Source organism: Hyaena hyaena, unplaced genomic scaffold (assembly GCF_003009895.1).
Source record: "Hyaena hyaena isolate Hyena2069 unplaced genomic scaffold, ASM300989v1 scaffold_55, whole genome shotgun sequence".
In the NCBI taxonomy this organism is placed as follows: Eukaryota; Metazoa; Chordata; class Mammalia; order Carnivora; family Hyaenidae; genus Hyaena; species Hyaena hyaena.
Window position 1 is genome coordinate 4252158 of NW_024080687.1, and position 19776 is coordinate 4271933.

General features: G+C 55.8%; 1 protein-coding gene and 1 long non-coding RNA gene across 2 annotated transcripts in view; both read right to left on the reverse strand.

Moving 5' to 3' along the window:
• Nucleotides 1-7680: 7680 nt before the first annotated feature.
• On the reverse strand, nucleotides 7681-9466 carry LOC120231178. The gene is made up of 2 exons (XR_005528281.1): nucleotides 8645-9466; nucleotides 7681-8282 (listed from the first exon to the last, which is right to left on the reverse strand). It is a non-coding gene; the product is annotated as an uncharacterized LOC120231178 (long non-coding RNA).
• A 1153-nt stretch (nucleotides 9467-10619) lies between these two features.
• Nucleotides 10620-19776, reverse strand: part of TTBK1 (tau tubulin kinase 1) — a 37994-nt gene continuing 28837 nt past the window's right edge. Inside the window, exons 14-15 of the mRNA XM_039231243.1 lie at nucleotides 11724-13312; nucleotides 10620-11046 (exon numbers count right to left, since the gene is read on the reverse strand). Of these exons, the coding sequence (XP_039087174.1) occupies nucleotides 10656-11046; nucleotides 11724-13312 (1980 nt within the window). The 3' untranslated portion in view covers nucleotides 10620-10655. The remainder of the gene's footprint in view (nucleotides 11047-11723; nucleotides 13313-19776) is intronic.

Below are 19776 nucleotides of genomic sequence, written 5' to 3' on the forward strand. Positions count from 1 at the left end.
GCTGCCCACCCACCCACCAACCGATCTGAGTGCGGGCTTCCTCTGTAGCGCTCGGTGCAGCAGAGTCCGCCCATGGCTTGGACCTTTGGACTCTGGAGGCGGGAACAATTGGACTGATGAGCAGGAGCCTGTAGTCAGAATCCAGCCCTCTGGGGCTGGGCCGGGACCGAGCCCTCCCTGCTCACCACGTCTCCAGGGATCCCTGCCTGTTTGGCCCAGTGCCTGGGTGAGGGGCTGCCATCCATTCAGAGGCTCCGTGGCTCTGGGACCGGTTGGAGCAGCCTCGAGTTGCCATGATGGGGTAGCTAGGTGTGCAGGAAGCGAGCCCCTGGTCCCGGGTTCAACAGAGCCCCAAGAGGGGTCCCCTGGGGCCTGGTGGCAACTCTCCTGGATGCCCTTTGTCCTGTGAAGATTTAGGTCAGCCTTACATACTGAAGCCACAGCTTGGCTGAGGCCTCAGGTTTCAAGACTGAGAGCCAGGCCCTAACCAGGTTGAAGAATTCTCTCGGCTGAGCCACAAAGCCTCCCTGTGCCCCTGAGCCCTGACCCGGAGCTTGTGCCCTGGCCTGAGACACACCAGGAACTGCACTGGGCAGCCTGGGGGATCCCAGACCCATCGCCCTCCCACTTCCCATACACATAGTCCCTTCTGCCTCCCCCGCCCCTATTTTCAAGAGCTTCCCCTTGGGGGATTGAGTGGGCAGGGGAAGAGAAGGTTTGCCAAGGTCCCACCATGTGTAACTGCAATGCCTAAGACTCGGGATTTGTCTGACCTTCCCCATGCGGTTCCCATTCATGGCCTCTGCGGCAAAAGCACAGCAGAGGCAGCAATATCAGCTTTATTCTCTTCTGCTTCTCCAAACTCAAGGTTGGCAGAGCTGGGGCTGGGGGGGTTGTCACATTTTTTCCCGAGGGCTCCAGATTTCTAAGTAAAGAGGCTAAGTAAAGATTTCTAAGTAAAGTTTGAAAACCACGAATTTAATGTAGCCCTCACTTTGAACAGTTAAGGAAATGGTGGTAGGGAGTGGCGGGAGCGGGGCGGGGGGGGGGGGGGGGGGGGGGGGGGGGGGGGGGGGGGGCGCTGGGGCCACACAGTGACTCAGCGGCAGAACTGGAGAGAGGACCAGGATCCCTGCCTCGGCCCAGGCCCTTGACCTGCTGCACTGGGGATGTTCCGTGTGCACCGTGCGCTCCCAGAGAAAGCGCCGGGGGCGGGGTGGGGGATGGGGGAGAACTCGCTCACGGACATGGTGTGTGGTAAGAGTGGTGCTAATAGCGTGGGCGCCTGGGAGCAAGGACAGTGACCTAATGGCCGTGACAGGAGGCGATAACTGTAAGATGACCTAAGCATCCTGCAGAGTGCAAAGATGCCTCGGTCACAGCCCTGCCCTCAGGGAGCACACAGTCTAGCAGGAGGGTTAGAACCAGGTGAACAAGGCTGCCTGCCTCCAGTCGCACTCCTCTCAGGCCACGCTCCGCACACCTGCCATAGCGGACATTCGGAAACACAGAGCTGACAGGGCAGCGTCCCAGGGCAAAGCTCCCACTGCTGGAGGGTGAAAGTCCAGCTTCTTCATTTGGCCCATGTGATTTCCCACCCAGGACTGGCACCACCCCCCTCAGCCCGCCCCTGGCTCTTCCCCACCATGCCCCCTTCCGTCCAGTTCCGCAAGCACACCAGCCTGTTGGCACCTCACTCCTCAGTGCAGTCCCCTGGGCAGCGCTGGCCTCACTCTTTTTTTTTTTTTTTTAATTTTTTTTAATGTTTTATTTATTTCTAGGAGAGAGAGAGGGAGTGTGAGCAGGGGAGGGTCAGAGAGAGAGGGAGTGACAGACTCTGAAACAGGCTCCAGGCTCTGAGCTGGCAGTCAGCACAGAGCGCGACACGGGGCTCGAACCCACGAACCGCGAGATCATGACCTAAGCAAAAGTCGGAGGCTTAACCGACTAAGCCACTCAGGCGCCCCAGCGCTGGCCTCACTCTTAACCCCCTGGTGGATGGCCAAGCTGCCCTGGAGACTGGCTCACGAGTGACACAGCCCTGCCCCTCTTGCTCTCACCTACATGTGACCTCTACCCTGTTGGCTCCTCCCTCATAATCATATTATTTATATAAAAATGTAAAATATTGAGGCACCTGGCTGGCTCCGTTGGTAGAGCATGCAACTCTTGATCTCAGGACCTTGAGTTCAAGCCCCATGTTGGGCATGGAGCCTATTTAAACAAACAAATATATAACCACAACCATTTGCAGCTCCAAGAACTAAGTTTTGCAGGCATCTTACCTCCATGCTTCATAGGGAATACCCTGAAGTTATCACAGCCAGAGGAAACAGCCAATGAGGCCAAGTCTGGGCATTGGCTGTGGTGCTTTTTTTTTTTCTCCACAATGGGAATTTCTCTCCTGCCTTAACATGAGAAAGAGCTGATAGTCAGATAGTGGTTACCTCTCCCTCTTTGCCTTGGCTCCTAGGAAGCTCAGATTTAAATCTGCAGCCCCTTCCTACAGAGAATAATTTGGTATTAATTGTACTCCTGGCTTCATCTTGTTCCCACCTTCCCTCATATCACAACTCTCTCTGATGTCATCAAGGAGTGGTGGTGACAGGGACCATGCTGTTTGGAGGCAGATGATGGAAATAGGCAGGCAAGGTTTGAAATGACAAGGGTCTAACCAGAGGGCAGATCAGCTCTAAAATCACCAGTTAAGAGCTGGCTTTGATTAAATTCTTAACCAATCTCATCCGTCTCCAACCTGGGAATCCAAACTTGAGTCCAGCGGCCAAGATGGAGGAAACATTCATTTATACTAAACTAGATGAGAAAGAGCCTTGTGCACTGGAAAAATAGCAACTCCTTCATTGAAATTATTGCTAGGACCGTTAGGGGATTTGGGGAAGAATCAGTTCCCCATGTGGAATGGCCTACAATACAGTTTTCGTACACTTTAAAACTTCTTACTCTTTTGCCCCTCTCTACATTGAGTGACCTCAGATGATCTTCCCTTCTTAGTTGGGGCTTCCCTGACCATTAACCACTGCTACAACCCATGTAATTCTTTCCTACATTGGTGATGGTGGTAATGATGGTGGAATTCCAACTGATGGAATCCCAATTTAGTGATATATATGGTAATGGGATGGTGTAATAGTGATCGAGTGGGAATCCTGATGGTAAAATGATGGTGATGGGGATGACTGGAGTGGGGGTGCAGGCTATGTGGCTAGGATAATGGTAATACTGATGTGGTTATGAAGGCAGTGGTGGTGACAAGGGTTATATTGGAGATGGTACTGACTGTGGCGGTGGTATTAATGGTGGAGGAGGTGATGGTAGAGATGGTGATGGTGGTGGTGGTCATGATGAAGATTTGTAGGATCCCTGAGAGCAAGAATCTTATCTCTCTCGTTAATCATTATGTCATCAGAGGCCGGTAATGTTGATGGTAATGGTGGTGATTACCACCAAACTCCTAGTTTGGGAGTAGGGTATCTGTGATTTGAGTAATGATGGCCCTGGTAAGAGAGTAAGAGGTGGGTAATGGAGATAGAGGTAGTAATTGTGGTAAATTTGATGGTGGTGGTAATGGGTGATGTTATGCCACTTTGGGTTTAACGGTAATGGGATGAGACGGATGCAAAAAATGCCACTTGGAGTTGATGAACATGTGTTCCTTTTAACCCCACATTCCCATGACCATGCAGCCTCCCCCCCACCTATCACCTCATCACCATGAGCTTTGCTGAGGTCTTAGAAGACCATCTTGGCCATCTTTTGGTCTTGGTTTGGCCTTGACTCCTGATTAGCCAGAGGAAAAATTTCAGCAGGCCCCAGTGTCTGATGCTCTGAGGCATGGCACCCTCCACACTCCTACCCTGTCTCCTTTCTCAGGGTATAGCCAAGGGACCTCTCTCTACTAACAAAGTCCCCTCCAATGTCCTTGATCTTATGGCTCCGCTCTAGCCCCTGGCTGGGCAGCCTCGATGAAGCCGCTTATTTCTCTGTGCCCATGTCCTCAGAGCTCTCTGAGTCATAGGACAAGAGAAATATCTTTCTTGGGAAGTGGGGAGAAGGCTGGCCAGGAGCTGGGCAGGTCCTCACCCATGGAGCATCAGGTAGGCTGTCATGTTGGGCCTCAGGAGGAGAGTGTGCCCAGCAGGTCTCAGGCTTGGGGAATGGGGAGGACAGGGGTTCTCTGCAGCCTTATAAAGCTGTCCTCCTTGGCACAGTCTACCCTTACCTCAGGCCTGGTCCCACCACCTTTCACTCTTCTCTCTACTCCTCAGTTCACACCACTAACCACCACACTGAATCACATGTAGCCCTCACACCTCTACACCTGGCCCATGCTGCGCCATCTGCCAAGAATGTCCTCTCCCTGTCATCTGGCCAACTTCAGTTTGTTTTTCAAAATTCAGTCTAAGAATCATATCCATCTGGAGCCCTTCCTTGAAGCACCCATTCTGGGCTAGGAGTCTCTGCCTGAGTGCACATAGCACATGGCAAGTGAAAGCTGAGGATCCACTATGTTTTGCCTCAATTATCAGACAATGCCCCATGTCTGGCAGAGCTTCTGGTACATGCGGAGCTCAGCAATGGCCTGAAGTATTAATTGAATGAGTGAATGATTGAACAAATGTTAAATAATGAATGGCATTCCTTCCTTCCTTCCCAATAATAGTAAGAGAAATCAAAAATTGAACAAGATACCATTTTTCATCTATTTGATTATTCTGGGGATTTTTCCTAGTACTAGACTTGCAGAGATAAGCAAAGATTGGAGCCAGGATGTTAACTTTGATACTATTTGAAAGTGAAAAGTTGGAAAGAATCCAATGAAAAATCAACAAGGAGTAGGTTAAATACATTATGGAATATTCATGCCATGGACTACTATGTAGCCACTAAAAAGAACATGAGAATCCTCATATATTACCGGTGGGAATGTAAAAGGGTACAATGTTTGGTAATTCCTCAAAATGTTAAACAGAATTACTAGGGGCACCTGGGTGGCTAGGTCAGTTAAGCATCTGACTCTTGGTTTTGGATCAGGTCATGATCTCATGGCTCATGAGGTCCAGCACTGTGTCAGTCTCTGCACTGGGATTCCTCTCTCTCTCTCTCTCTCTCTCTCTCTCTTTCTCTCCCTCCCCTGCTTGCACTCTCTCTCACACACAATAAACATTTTTAAAATTTACTTTTTAAAAAAAAACATAGAATGACCCAGCAATTCTACTTCTAGGCATACACCCAAGAGAAGTGAAAACATATGTCCACACCAACACTTGTAAACAAATATTCATAGAAGCATTATTCACAGTAGTCAAAAGGCAGAAACAATCCAAAGCCCATCAACTGATAAATGGATAACACAAAATATGGTCTATCCACAGAATGGAATATCATTTAGCCATGAAATGGGTGAACCTCAAAAAAACAATGCTAAGTAAAAGAAAGAAGTCACAAAGAACCGCATACTGTATGAAATGTATTTCATGTATTATATGAACTGTTCAAAATAGGCAAATCTATACAGAAACAGAAAGTAGATTCATGGTTGCCCAGAGCTGGAGCTGTTGTGGAGATTTGGGAGTGACTGCTAATGGATAAGGAGTTTCTTTTTGGGGTGATCGAAATGTTCTAAAATTGATTGTGGTGGTGGTTGCACAACTCTGTGAATACACTAGAAACTGTATTTTAAGACATATCGTTGGGCATAAAGATCATGTTTCAGAATAGCAAGTATAATATGCTCTTCTATTTATGAGGGCTCGGAGAGGGAGAGAAAAAGGGAGGGGAGGGAGAGAGTTATTATTATAAACACAAAGAAAAAGCCATTGGGGTGCCCGGCTGGCCCAGTGGGTAGAGCATGTGACTCTTGATCTCAGGGTTGTAAATTTGAGCCCCACGTTGGGTGTAGAGATTACTTTTAAGCAAATCTTTAAAAAAAAAATCCATTGGGCGCCTGAGTGACTCGCTCAGTTGAGCGTCCAACTTCCGACTTGGGTTCAGGTCGTGATTTTGCGGTTCTTGAGTTTGACCTCACATCAGATCCACTGTGGTCAGGACCGAAGCTGTCAGCACAGAGCTCACTTGGGATGGTCTGTCCTGCTCTCTCTCTGCCTCTCCCCTGCTTGCACTCTCTCTCTCTCTCTGCCTCTCAAAAATAAACAAATATTTAAAAAATCTGTTTGTAGGAGTTACCTCTAGATGATCAGATTCATGGACGGGGGCTTTCCTGTTTTGTTTTATATGCTGTTAACCTTCACCTTTATACTACAAATATGACCTGCTTTTTAAACAAAAAGGAAGTTGAAAGCATGTGGAGGCCCCACTGAAGCCTGGTAAATTAGAACCTAGAGCCCCCTGGCACGCTTGTCAGAGGAAAGGGGATCCCAGGAGGCGAGGGTGGGGAACAAGAAATGGTCACACAGGGTTTGGAATGTCAGAGCTGCAACTGAGTGGTTAAAGTAGGACTTCAGAACCCGGTGCCTTTTACCGCCAATCCCAGGCACAGCCGGAAGCCTGTCCTGAGACAGAAATTGTTCATGTATTGCCTAGGTGAAAATTTTACACCCGGTGAATGCAGGGTCCAAAATACAAAAGGTACCGCAAGTACACCTCAGTGAAGCCTCCCTTCCCCCACAGCCTTCCTCCCTGAAGCAACCAGAGACCCTCACTCATCTATAAATAGCTGTACATTATACACATGGTTCTTTTATGTATTCTTAGTCTTAGGGACCAGTCCTCAAGTGTATACTAAGTGTCTACGCCTCCTTCACTGTAGAGCCTCCCAGAACACTGTGATCTGGTCCCCATCATATGGCTGGCCATGCTGTATTCATCAGCCCCAACTAGTGGACTTTCAGATTGCTTCTAAACTTTTGCTTTTATAGGTCCAGAATGTCTTATCCAAACCATTGGGATTAGTATATATAATATATATACACATACTTAGTGCATATTCCATACATTAAGAAAAACCCTAATAGGATCAAACACACTGATATTTCCATTGCAAACATGTATGATAAGTGGAATTAATGAAGACTATAAATGGTCCTGTCAGGTTCTGATACCACATGGGTTTGTGTGAATCTAATGAAAAAAATGCCCATTTCCAGACTGTTTTGAGTGTGAGCTAGCAGCTGAGGTTTGGGGGGCTCTGTGGAGAATGCTGCAGTGAGTAACTTTGGACACATGGAATTTTTGCCAGTTTCTGAGTCCGTCGATAGGATACGTTTCTGGAAGTGGTGATGCTAGGTCATAGGCTACATTTATAATTTTCATAGATTTTGCTAGAATAATGACCTTGCCTGTGAGCTTTTTAGCTTTACGGTTTTCCAAACTCACTTGTGTCTGTTAACTTCGGGGCAATGAACATTCTTCCTCCCTTCCTCTCGGCACAAAGCTAGACTTGGAGCCTCCGGCCTTTGAAGAGACAACCAGGGAGCTGAGAGAGCTATCGGACACAGGGAGTAGCCTTCTTCCACCAGTGTGACTCTGTGTCGGTGCCTGAGCCTGAGCGTCTGTTTCCATCTCTGTAGAGACGCTCTGCTTCCGTGACAGGCCACTCCCACTTGCTCACCAACTTGCATTCTTGTCCCCTGCCGGTTCTCAGCCCCATGGCCTAGGCTTTTCCCTCTTCCCCAAAGGAAGAAGAGTCCAGGCCAACAGAACGAAAGGTCCACAGGCTTTTTAATGGTGTGATGGCTACTTCCCTTCCGAGACCCGATCTAATCATGACAGCGGCTTCCAGGGTGTTGGGGTGGGGGTGGACAGGTGCAGGGTGGGCAGAGGCCATGCAGTGACTGGGAAGAGGTGGGGGAGGGTGTTACATTCTGTTTGGCGTGTAAACATTCTTCAGTGGCTTCCCTGGGGGAGGGGGAGGGCACCTCCCTGCCCCCCACTCCATGCCCACCAGGGCTGATCCCCGGAGCTGAGAAGACTGAGCCAGGCCCCTGTGAGGAGCCCAGAAGGGGGGTGCCCACGTGAACGGGACATGGCCCTTCTCCTGCACCCGCTTCGTGCCAGTGTGGCTTGGGGAGGGGAGGCATGTTCTGGGGTGAGCAGACCTGTGTCTGAGCCAATGACACAGGTTTGTCACGATGGGGAAGTGCTAGAGGGGTGGGGTGGTGCTAGGGGTGGTGTGACACTCTTTTATAGAGAAAGGGCTCAGGACCAGGAGGGCTTGGTGGAGGGGATGGGTGCTCAAGGGGGAAGAGGCTGGCGCTGGGGGTGGGGACACTGGGAGGCATGGTTTCCTCTGCCCTGGATCCTTCCTGGGGAGAGGAGCAGAGTGAATTCCCTCGTCCCCTCCCACCCTCGCTCCTTCCCTTCCTCCCCCACCTTGGTGACATTCCATGACACAGAGGCCTGAGGTCAGTTGGAAGCCCTAGGGAGGTCTGGAATCCCAAGAGCAGACAGGGTTTTGCGTCTCTGCCCAGCTCCAGTGCTGGGTGAAGCTAGGGGTGGGATGGGCCTGGGGCTCTCTCAGGCCGCCCCCTTTTCTTCCCGACACCAAACCAGGGTGCTGTTGGTCCTGGGGCAGGGGTGAAGCTGGGGGCCCTACATTCACGGTTCGGTTGGTGGCAAGGAGCAGGCCCAGGACTGGGGCACCGGGGGGTCATGCCCTGGTCCCCACCTGGCACGAGCTGATTGTCATTCGGAGAAGCTCTAGGTGGGAGGGAGTGGCCCCTCTTCCACCCCCTCTGCTAGACCCAGAGGGCAGTAGAGGCCTTGGGAGGGTCTCGGGTTGACAAAGAGGGCTCTGTCCGGAGAGGTTTCCTGAGTGTTCTGAGAGCTTCTGCGTCAGCATGGGATGGACCTTGAAGGCCGTCCACCCTGGAGTCCTCCCCTGGGCTGGTTTGCAGAGAAGCCACCACCTTGGTGTGGAAACAGCTGCCCAAGCCTGCTGACTCTCCACGAGGGGCTTTGGCTGGCACCGCCAGGCTGCTCCCAGGGCCAGCTTCCTCAGGGGCATCCTTCTAAGCGATGGCGGCCGGACGCTGCCTCACCACTGGGACATGCTGGGGCCTTTCATCCTCTTCCCCTGGTTGCCTTGCCTTGCTCTCTGTGAGCCACAGAAGAACAGAGGGGCCAGGCCAGGGGACAGAGGCTGAAGATGGAGGAGGCCTGCAGGGGACCTGTCCCAGATAGACAGAGGTGGCTGTCCCTTCTGTAGCCAGTGTGCTGCTTGGCCAAGACGTAGGCAGTTGAGGCTCATGATGAGGTGGGATGAGCTATGCAGGAGCCAGACCCAGGAGGAAGCCCCATGTCCGTCCATGGAGCAGCACAGCCCTCACCCTCTGCAGGGACAGCTCAGCTGCATGGGTTGGGGTTAAGACAAGAGGGGACACGCTGAAGGGTTAGCTGGGGGAGGAGGGGACTTAGGCTGGACTCATCACACAAGCATACAACCTGGAAGCTAGAAGGGCCTTTTTGTCTTGCGTCCAGGGGCCAGCTGTCTGTCTGCCTGTTTCTGCTCTCTCTACCCCCTGGCGGAGATGATGGTCTGATCCAAGCCGCTCCCCACCCCAGGAGGACCGAAAGGGTGACCCGGCCAGAACTGAGTCCCTGAATCTCTAAAGGGCCAGTGCAGAGAAGATGAAAACCAGCCATTCTCCACCTCCACTGAACTCAGAAGAGAAGGAAGTTGGCTGAAACTGCAGCAGGCAGGATTGAGGTTAGATGGCAAGAAGGAATTCCTGATGGTGAGGGGTCCTGAGCACTGGATCAGGAGGCCAAGGGAGGGGTGAAACCTTTTTCAAAGCCCCCTCCAACTTCCCATTGGGAAACATGTGCCCAGGAAGGCAGCCCACACACACACTCTATGGCTCCCTTTGAGGAACCACCCAAATTTATGGGGAGGAGGGCTTTGCACCCTAGGGGTGCAGGAGAGCAGCCTCCCTCCCGCCCCCCAATCACCTGCCCGCCATCTTCCACAGGGTGTCCAGGATGGAGCTGACTTTGGGGCTGGTCAGATCTGCCCCCCTCTCACCTGAGTAGACCAATGGCCCCTGGATCCCAGCTCCCCAGCCCCAGCCTAGCAGCTGAGAAGAGGCCTTTTGGACCACCACGGCTTCCAGGTGATTGTGGTATTATTGGTCCCTGGCAGAGGAGAGGCTGGAACTTCCACTTCCGGAATTTGAGGCCGCCTTTCTCAAAGTAGGGGTGGGTGGGCTTGGGCTGGAAGAAGGCCGTTTGGAAGAGGGAAAGGCGCCGCAGGAGGTGTAAGCAGAGGTCCCTGGGGGAGCACGAAGAGCAGCAGAGGCCTGGCGGGTGAGCGGGGGCGTCCCCATTAGTGGAGTCCTCAGTGAAAAAGTGGCTGAGCCTTCCCCGGGGCGGAGGGTGAGCCTGCCCCACCCGAAGGGCAGCAGGGGGAGGGCAGGGGTCACGGGGAGAGGGAGGAGGACCGAGAGGCTGGCGCTCCCCCCACCCCCCCGCGGCGAGGCGTCCCCCGCCCCCCTCCGGCCGGGCCGGCGGGCGGGCGCGGCGAGTGCTGGCGCTCGTCCTCGCGGGTGCAGGCGGGAAGCTGGGGCCGCGGGTGGCGCGCGTCAGGCGCGTAAGGCTGTGCTGGGAGCTGTTTCAGTGTGGCCGGCTGCGGGTGGGGGGCCGGGGTGAGGGTGGGGGGCCGCGGAGAGCCTCGCGCGTCATTATCTGGCCCCGGCCCGGCCCTCCGCGACCCCCGCCCGGCCTTTGGTTGCTGCGCGCTGAGTCTGGAGTTTCCCTCTGGGTCCTTTCTTGGGGCCCCCCGGAGAGGGGGTGCCATCAGACTGGGCCCGGGCCTGCGGGGCGCCCCGGGGCGGGGGGCCTGCGGGCCGGACCTGGTGCGAAGGGGAGGAGCTCTCTTTGCGGGACAGGGACTGGCTCCGGGGGGACGCGCTGGGATGGCGCGGCGCGGCGGAGGTGGAGGGGCCTGGGCTTCGCGGGGCGGGGGGCCTGGTGGCGGCTGGGGCTCTCCCTGGGCCCGGGCCGCGGCCGGGGGGCTGTTTGGGGCGGAGGTCAGCAGGAACGGCCGACCCGGGGGGCTTCTGCAGCTGGAGCCTGCGGGAGGAGAGGGGCAGAGGGGTGCGGAAGGCAAGAGAAGAGAAGAGGGCAAAGAAATTTAAAAAGGAGAGACATTTTCAGAAACTCTGGGCCCTGAGCCTTAGAGTCCTGCGTCTTCAGAGCTGGGTGAGGCTGAGGAACAGGCACAGGTGAATAAACTGAGGCCCGGTGCTCCATCCTCCAGGGCGGGACCTCTAGGGTCCACACGCTCCCAGGCTGCTCCCCGAGAGCTTGCTGCAGGCTTTCTTGGACGCCACTGTCTCATCGTTAAAATTCTCATGGATTTTACATTCTCCTCTGTAACGTACCCGTGTTTACATTGATAGGAATAATGTTTTCACCCAATGTTTTCACTACTCCGGTCTTTATCCTTTGGCTTCAAATGGCTCCTGACACACCCGAGGCTGTGATGCGAGCCCCGCTGGCCCCTATTAACCTCTCCCAAACTTGGCCCCCTTGGCACCCCTCTAGACATGTTCACTGTCGCCACTCCCTTGAGCCCAGTGACAGGGCTGGGACCTGAGTCCGAAGAGACGCCTAATGGGGGGGAGGTGGTGAGCGGGTGTAGCAGCAGCCTCACTAGGAACCTGACCTTGGCTCTGGGGAGGCCCCTGCCGGTGGAGGCCTTGTGTGGTCACCCTGGGCCCGCCCTGGAGCTGGCTGCGGTTTCTCACCTGCTGGTGATGGCTGTGTCCGACGCGGGGGCGGCGCTGTGGGGTGTGCCGGGGGACTGCGGGGCGGCGGCGGCGGCAGGCGCGGGCATGCGGAGGCTGATGGGGCGGGGAATCCGGCTCCGGGTGGCGGCGGCGGCCCGCCCGGCCTTCCTGGGGGCGGCAGGCTCCGAGGCAGGCGTGTCCTCCTCCGAGCCCGTGCCCGAGAGCGTCTCAGAGGCCCGGCGCTGCTCCTCACTGGAGGAGGACGAGGCCCCCGAGGCCAGCCGCAACAGCAGGCGGCCCTGCCTCTTCTCCATCACCAGCCGCGCCAGGTCCTGCTGTGGTCGGGCCCTCTTGCCCCACCGCTCTTTGGCCGACAGGGAGCCCGAGGGCTCCGAACCTGTGTCCTCCTCAGACAGCAGGACAGGGATCCGGCTCCTGGGGCGAGGGCCTGGCCTGGCCTGGCGGCTGGGGGAGACGGTGGCCACTTTCTCGGGGCCTGGCTCCAGCGGGGACGCCGGGGCTGGCCCGTTGGCCAGGGCCTGGCCATTGGGCAGGGAGTCCGTGACCACCTCCAAGGGGCCATCCCCCGGGCGTCCAGACAGAGCACAGCTCTCCAGCCCCGACTGGGCCTCGCCGTTCTCCAGGGGCACGGAGGCCGCCTCCTCCACAGCCCTCCCGTCAGGGGGCGCCTCCGGGCCCAGCTCGCCCCCGGCGCCCAGCTCCTCAGACCGGGAGGCTTGTCCTCCGGAAGACATGACGTTGAGGTGGGTTTTCTCTGCAATGTGCACAAAGGTCCTCTCAACTTTGGTGAAGGGTGAGGAGGTCACGGCCACTCCTCCCGCCCCTGTGGTCACTGACCCGGCCCCCGGCCCTGTTCCGGGCCCAGGAGGCTTGGGTTCAGACTTGAGGACAGAGGACAGGGTGCCTGGCTCCGACACGTCCAGCTGGCTGCCGGTGGGCTGGGGCCGCTCTTGCTGAGGAGTGAGGGCAGCCAGAGTGCCCAGGTCAGGGTCCGGGGCCAGGTCGGCAGTGACGGGCGACTTCTTCATGTCGCCGGGGGAGACGAGCACCAGCGTTTTGGAGCCCTCCTCAGGCTCCAGGTCCCCGTCGGCCATGGAGGCCCGGCCCCTGGACTCCTTCTGGTCGTCAGCCAGCAGCGTGGAAGGGGCACCCTCTTGGCTCCGGTCCGTGCTCCTCTCGCTCCCATCACTGCTGGAGCCACTGCGAGGCCCCAGCACCTCCCCTAGAACCACTGCCTCCTCCTCCTCCTCCTCTTCCTCCTCCTCCTCTTCCTCCTCCTCCTCTTCCTCCTCTTCTTCCTCCTCCTCTTCTTCCTCCTCCTCTTCTTCCTCCTCTTCCTCCTCCTCCTCCTCCTCCTCTTCCTCCTCCTCTTCCTCCTTCCCATTAGCTTGAGGCTGAACAGGAGCCAGTGGGACCTGGGGGGCGGTGAGCAGCATGTGGGAGAAGCCCACCCTCCGGACCCTGTTGAGCAACCGAGCCCGTTCTCGGTAATCAGAGAGGTCTTTCTTGAAGTCCTGGTAGGGCAGGCTCAGAGGCACAGCTCGTGGGAGACCATTGACCTCAAACGGGGACGCCGCGGAGAACACCTGCAAGGGGCACATACAGGGACTGGCTGAGGTCACCCACCCTGCCCCTGCCGGGGCCGAGGAGACCCGGGCTGCACCCGCCTGAGTGCCCAGACATGTGCACCAGACTGTGTGCTCCCTGAGGGTAGGCCCTGGGTCTGTTTTTGGCATTGCTCTAACCCCCGAGGCCTAGAATGGTCCCTGGCACCTCGTAAGGGCTCAGTAAATCTCTGATGAAGCATTGTGGGCATGCTTCAGTGCCCCCTGAGGCCCCCCAGCCCTGACCCTGGCAGTTTCTCTGCCTCCCACCTCCCTCACTCTTCTCCCTGCCTCCAAAACCCAGGGCCAGCTTTAGTTCAGTCAGTAGAAGACAATGACAGCTGCAAGGCATCGTAGCCACCATGTAGGTCAACCCTCCCTTTGACAGATGAGAAAACCAGGTCCGGGGAGGGGCAGCAAGTGTCTGGGTCAGCCCTCACTGTCCCCTCGCAGGGTACAGTTTCTCTGCAGCCAGGGAGCCGGCCACCAGGGCCATCAGAGCCTGTGTAGGACAAGGGCAAAGTTTGGCTGTCCTCCACACCCCCAAATGCAGGCTGGGCCCCTGGAGTCCCAGCCCCCCTTCCCTCCTCTCAGTCAGGAACCTTCCAGACCCTCTACAGGTGTGTTTTGAGTCCACGCTTCTTTCAGGAATTCACGGTCAGCTTATGAAGGGCAGTTTCTTTCCAGTTCATGAACTTTTCCCTTTTGAAGCTTTGGCCAGAGTCCTTGGCAATGTGATGGCGTGTTCTTGGTTTTCTAGACTCTTGCCACACCTCCCCTTAGCCTCCTCCCTTCCGGACTAGAAAGACCTGACCACCTTCTGAGGACCTCAGTGGCTGCAGAGCACACTATTCTGCCCGGTGGTTCTCCAGCCACTGGCGTTTTGTCCCTCCCGCACTGTCCATCCATCATTTCTGACAGGTGCTAGAGTCATCTTCTTGAACCTTGAATCTGATCCTCCTTTCTCTCTGCTTCAAACCTGCAGAAACCTACAGGAGCCCCCCACAGTCCTCAGGGGACAGTTCTAGTTCTTGGCTTGGCACATGACAACCCTGGCCCCCACTCCTTGGTCCGGCTCCTACCTTCAGTTCTGGCCTCACTTCCATCAGCGCCCTCTGATCCCCGCCTTGTACTCCAGCCATGCTGATGCCACCGGAAGTTCCCTAAGTGTATCATGGTTCTCACACTGCTGTCTTTCCCTCTGGCAGTTCCCCCTGCCTGAGGTCCCTGTCACTTTCTCTGTGCACATGACAAATACCTATTCTTCTTCCAGAACTGAGCTTAAAACAGCCTTCCAAAAACACCTTCCTGTCCACCCACTAAGCAGGCATCATCACCCTCCCTTCCACTTGTTTTCCCGCATCCTTCCATTAGAGAATCTTCTTTGAGACCCTTGAGGGTTTTTCTTTTCTTTTCCCTCCCTTCCTTCCTTCTTCCCTTCCTCCCCTCCTTCCTCCCTCCTTCCCTCCCTTCCTCCCTTCCTTTCTTCAAGACAAAGTTCTGGACACCTGGGTGGCTCAGTCGATTAAGAGTCCGACTTAGGCTCAGGTATTGATCTCATGGTTTGTGAGTTCGAGCCCCGTGTAGGGCTCTGTGCTGACAGCCAGCTCAGAGCCTGAACCCTGTTTCGGGTTCTGTATCTCCCTCTCTTTCTGACCCTCCCCTGCTCATGCTGTCTCTCTCTCTCTCTCTCTCAGAAATAAATAAAACATTTAAAAATGTCAAAAAAAAAAAAAAAAAGACAAAGTCCTAGAACGTCTATTGCCCCCGCCACCATGTTAGAGGCTGTGAATCTGCACATCAAGTATTGAACAAGATAGGTATGGTCCTTGTTTTCACAGAGTGCAATCTCTCTTTTAGGAAACAAAATTGGGATAATGGATACTCCACAGAGGTTGTGATCATAAATGAGGTCAGATAAACAGTGGGTCTGGCATATAGCAGTGGCTCAATAAATATCAGCTCCCTCCCACCCCCACCTCATGCCCCCTGCCCTGCTTCTCTGGTTTGGAGATCACTGCCTCCCTCTCTATGCCCGGATGCCACACGTAGGGGCAAAAGGGTGGTGAGAAAGGAAGGCCTCTCCCAGCTGAGGTCTCTGCAAATAGCCCAAAAGCTGGTGGGATCCCCAAGGCTGTGACTTTTCCCCTCCTCAACTGCCATAATCTTACTCATGATCAGGCTATCGGTTAGGATGTAATGAGGGTTGGTGGGCATGCAAGATGGGGTCGCATCCGACCCCAGGCAGGTCGCCTGCCCACCCTGTCTGAGCCAGGCACCGGACGGCCTTAGAGCTTTTTCTCCTTCACATCCAGGCTGGAAGTCCCCAGCAATTGTTTTCTTTGTCTACACCATTCTCATCCATTCATTCAGTCATTCACTCATTCAGCAAATATTAAGCCCTGGTTCTGTGGCTGGCCTTGTGCTTGGGGCCCTTTGCCATGTTCAGTTACCAAGAGAAGGCTAAAGAAGACTGGGCAGAGGTGGGAGGTGCTGTGGGGCCCTGGGTGAGTTGCCACCGTGGTGTAGGTGCTGGTACTGAGTGCTAGGTACCTACAGACAGACACAGAGCTCTGATCACGTCTCTCTACTGTCTGGCTCAGAACTCACCCACCCAGCAGAAAGTCTGCCTATTTCCCTGTCCCATCTCTGACACTTTTGAGCATCTGTGGCACAACTACCTTTTCCTCTGGCCTTTAGAAAAGCCCCATCTGTAGGACAGACCCCTGTTCACAGTGTCCATGTTAGATGATCACAGCTGGAACCCTCTCTCCATCCACTGCCAAGCCCTCCCCTTCTGTCACATGGGAGGGAGGAAGAATGAGAACTGAAATTAGGCATCAGTGACGATGTCAGATTAGGAAACCGAGGCCTGGAGCGAGGCACCGGCAAGCCCACTGCACAAAGCTCATCAACTAACTTGGCCCAGCACCCCAGACTCTTTCCATCACCTCACCCTCCCATGCAGGGAAAGCTGGGACCCTCTGCCCTTTAACAGGAAGAGCCTTAACCTCAGAGTGGGGACAGCTTTGCCCTAAGGAGCACTGACAAGCCCACCCAGGGACCTGGAAATGCTGGGTTTTCCATTTCTGAGTCCCTCCACCCCTCCCCATCTGGCTCCATGTTTGGAAGGACAGGCCTGGACTCAAATTCCTCCCTCCTCAGAAAGTGGGAGGTCCCCCTTCACCGTCTCCCATCCCCACTGCATGCCTGAGCCCAGTGAATATTCATCCACTTGCCCATGCCTCCTGTGCTCATTCATTCAGCCAGAGTTCACTAGACAGCCTCTGGGGGCTTGGCCCTGTAGACTTGCAGATTCCATGGGAGGAGGACAGCAGTGACACTCTCCCATTCCAGCTCAGAGGACAGCAAGTGTGCTGGGTGTTGGCAAGGGGAAGTCGGCTTCTGGGAGGACTCACGCCTTCCTACTCGCTACCAGATTACTTATTGTGGCTCTCAAGACTGGCACAGGAGTCTCTGGGGGTGCTTTTTAAACCTACAGAGCCCTGAGTCCTACTCCCCAGATTCTGTAGGTCAGAGGTGAGGCCCAAAAATCTATTTTAAAGCTCCATGGTGATTCTGATGGAGGTTGGCAAAAGGCTGCTACGGTAAGGGTGAATTCATGGAGAAGGGGGGGCAGGCCACTGGAACTGAGACCTTCAGAGAAAATGAAAGCCCCAGCCCTCCCTTTGCCTTGGCTGAGCCCAGGCCCCAGGGCTGTGGCCTCACCAGCGTCAGAGCCCAGCCCTAGTCCATGTTTACTACAGTCAGCGGAAGTGGAGGGATGGATCCCCCTCTGCTCTTTCCCTGCCGCTGAGTCTCCCCCTCGGTCTTGACTTCACGAATACCCGTGACACCCGACGCGGGGACTGGACTGGTTACTCCTCATACCCATGTTCCCCAGACAGAGTGCAGAGGGCAGCTCTCCTGCCTGGACCCTGGCCAAGCCCAGACACTGCACACTGCACTTCAGCCCACAGTCCAAGGTCAAAGGATGGGGGCTGCTGAGTGACCAGAGCTGTAGGATGGACCATGACACACACCCCCCACGAGCCTCTCACAGCAATGGCCCCCCCTTTCTCCTCCCTCAGCAGCCACGCTACGCACACCTGCCATCTCTCATCCTCCTGGGGGAGCCCCCCCACCCCGCGCCATAACTGCCCCACCTGAAAACTGGAGATGAGAAGTCGGCAGTGCAGCACCCGTTGCCTCTCCCAGATCTCTCAGCTGCCTGGATCTGCACTTGCAAACCACACCCGCCAAGCCAGGTGTTCTCCCTGCGCTCCGCCACCCCATACCAGGAGTGCCACCCACCTGGGCACACTGGCCATTGATGGCCATCTGGGGGGAAAGGGGAAGAGGACCTGAGAAGGTGGCTGCCTACCCTCGGTCTGTGCACATCCTCCCACACTTGACTCCCTGATCTCAGTGTTCCCAACCCATCCCTGCCTGCCCCAGGGCAAGGAGCTCACAGCATGAGGACATTCTAAATGCTCCAGGGGTCAAGAAATGCAGCTGTGGCTTCCCTCCTTCTGCCCCCGCACTTGCTGTAGCCCCCCGGGGTGAAGTGTGGCACTGTGACAGCAGAGCTGCAGGAGTGGGGCGCAGGATAGAGAGAAGGAGGGAGAGCCTCCTCCCTCTTACACCCACTCTCTCCGCAGCAATCCTCTCCTTCCAGTCCCACTCCTCACATGGACCTGGTCTTCCCTCAACCCACATTCTATCCGCACACACACCCCTGCCCCTGCCCCACGCTCTGCACAATCCACTCTCTCACTGATCCCCCTGGACAGACCATCCTCCCCCAGGCCAGGCCCATTTCAGATCCCCCATCAGAGCAGAGAGGCAGGAGAAGACCCCTATGGCCCCTTCACAACCCCTTCTGGCTTCCTGGCCTCCTCCCCTCCACCCCCACACACTTGGCCTCAATAGTCTGATCCACAGAGAACAGATCTACGTGCCCACCCACCTATTTCCCATCCCTCTGCCTGCAAGTTGGCAATTTGGAGTCAGGCCCCAGAGACCAGGGTCCATCCCCAAACCACTCCTCCAGATGAAAGCAGACAGGGGTGAGGGTTGCTGGAGTCCAACTAGGCCCCAAACCTCCTGGGGTCCCCCTCCCCCTCACCATTGGCCCTTGTCTTAGGGGCAGCTGAGGTAGGGGTAGGGCTGGATCCAGTTGATCTGGAATTTGCCCCCACCCCATCACAGAATCAGCAAGGCTAGCCCCTGCCCTCTGCTCAGCCAGGCACCCCCAGAGGTGGGCTCTGCATGGAGGGGTGGGTTAGGAAGGAGAAGGATCAAAGAAAGCAGGCAAGGCGCAAGTTCCTGGAAGGCGTCTTTAATCAGGTTTTGGTAGTACACAAGCTCTCCGAATTGTCTGCATTAACATACAGGGACTTAAAAAGGCACAAGATCCCTCGCACAGCGACGCGTGACGGCGGGGCGCCCCCCACCCCCGCCCTTGCGCGGCCGTGTGCGCGTGGGTGCGTGTCCGTGTCCCACCCCCGTGGCGGCGCCGCGCGTGTGCGTGTCGGTTTCAAGTGTTGGATTTGTACAGTACTCGCAGTCTAGGGGCGGGGGCTCAGTGCATGCTTTTCCACCCGGGCCCGGGGCCCCCCCGACGCCGCTATGTACACTGAGGACGCACCCCGGAGAGAAGGAGGAAGAAAAAAAAAAGCGTCCCATTTTCCTCTGTGTGTGTGTGTGTGTGTGTGTGTGTGTATGTGTGTGCGCGCGCGCGCGTGTGTGCGTGTTCTTGAGTTTCTCGTGCATGCTTACGCGGCTAGGGTTGGGGAACAGTGCAAGCTTATAATACAGTATTATTGCAGTACAAAAGGGGGGGATGTGATGGGAGGGGGGAGGCTTAGGAATAAACTGGCTGGAATTCTGGACCTCCGGAAGGGTCCTCTCCCCAACCCCCTTCCCATCCCTCGCTCCCCTCCCCACCACGATTAGGAAGCAGCTCCCAATGCTGGGAGGGGATCCTTGGGTCCCTGGAAGGAAGGGGCTCAGCTGGGCCCAGGGCTGAACTTCCCTCATTCCACCAGTCCCACCTTTCAGGGGGCAGGGGCCAGCCCTCTCCTTGCTAAATACTGGCAAATACTAGGGCCCCGAACCCCGCCTGCTCCCCCACGGAAGCCCCTCCAAATGTGGGTGGGGGAGGGGTCGACAGAGCAAGTGCAAAGGAAGCAGATGTTGGTCCCTGAGTTTTATTTTCGGGGGTGGGGAGGGAGAAGAGTTGGAAGTGGGGCCATGTTTGGGGACCCCCAGGGCCCTCGGTGGTGGAGTGGGGTGGGGCAGGAGACACGGACGTGGAAGCGTGGGTAAAAAGGGGGTGTTGGGTGGCTCTGAGAGACCTAGGCTCAAAGCTTGTCTCCCCCTCAACTCTGGGCTCTTTGGCATCCAATTGCAAGGCCAATTAAGTGGGGGGGGGGGGGGGGGGG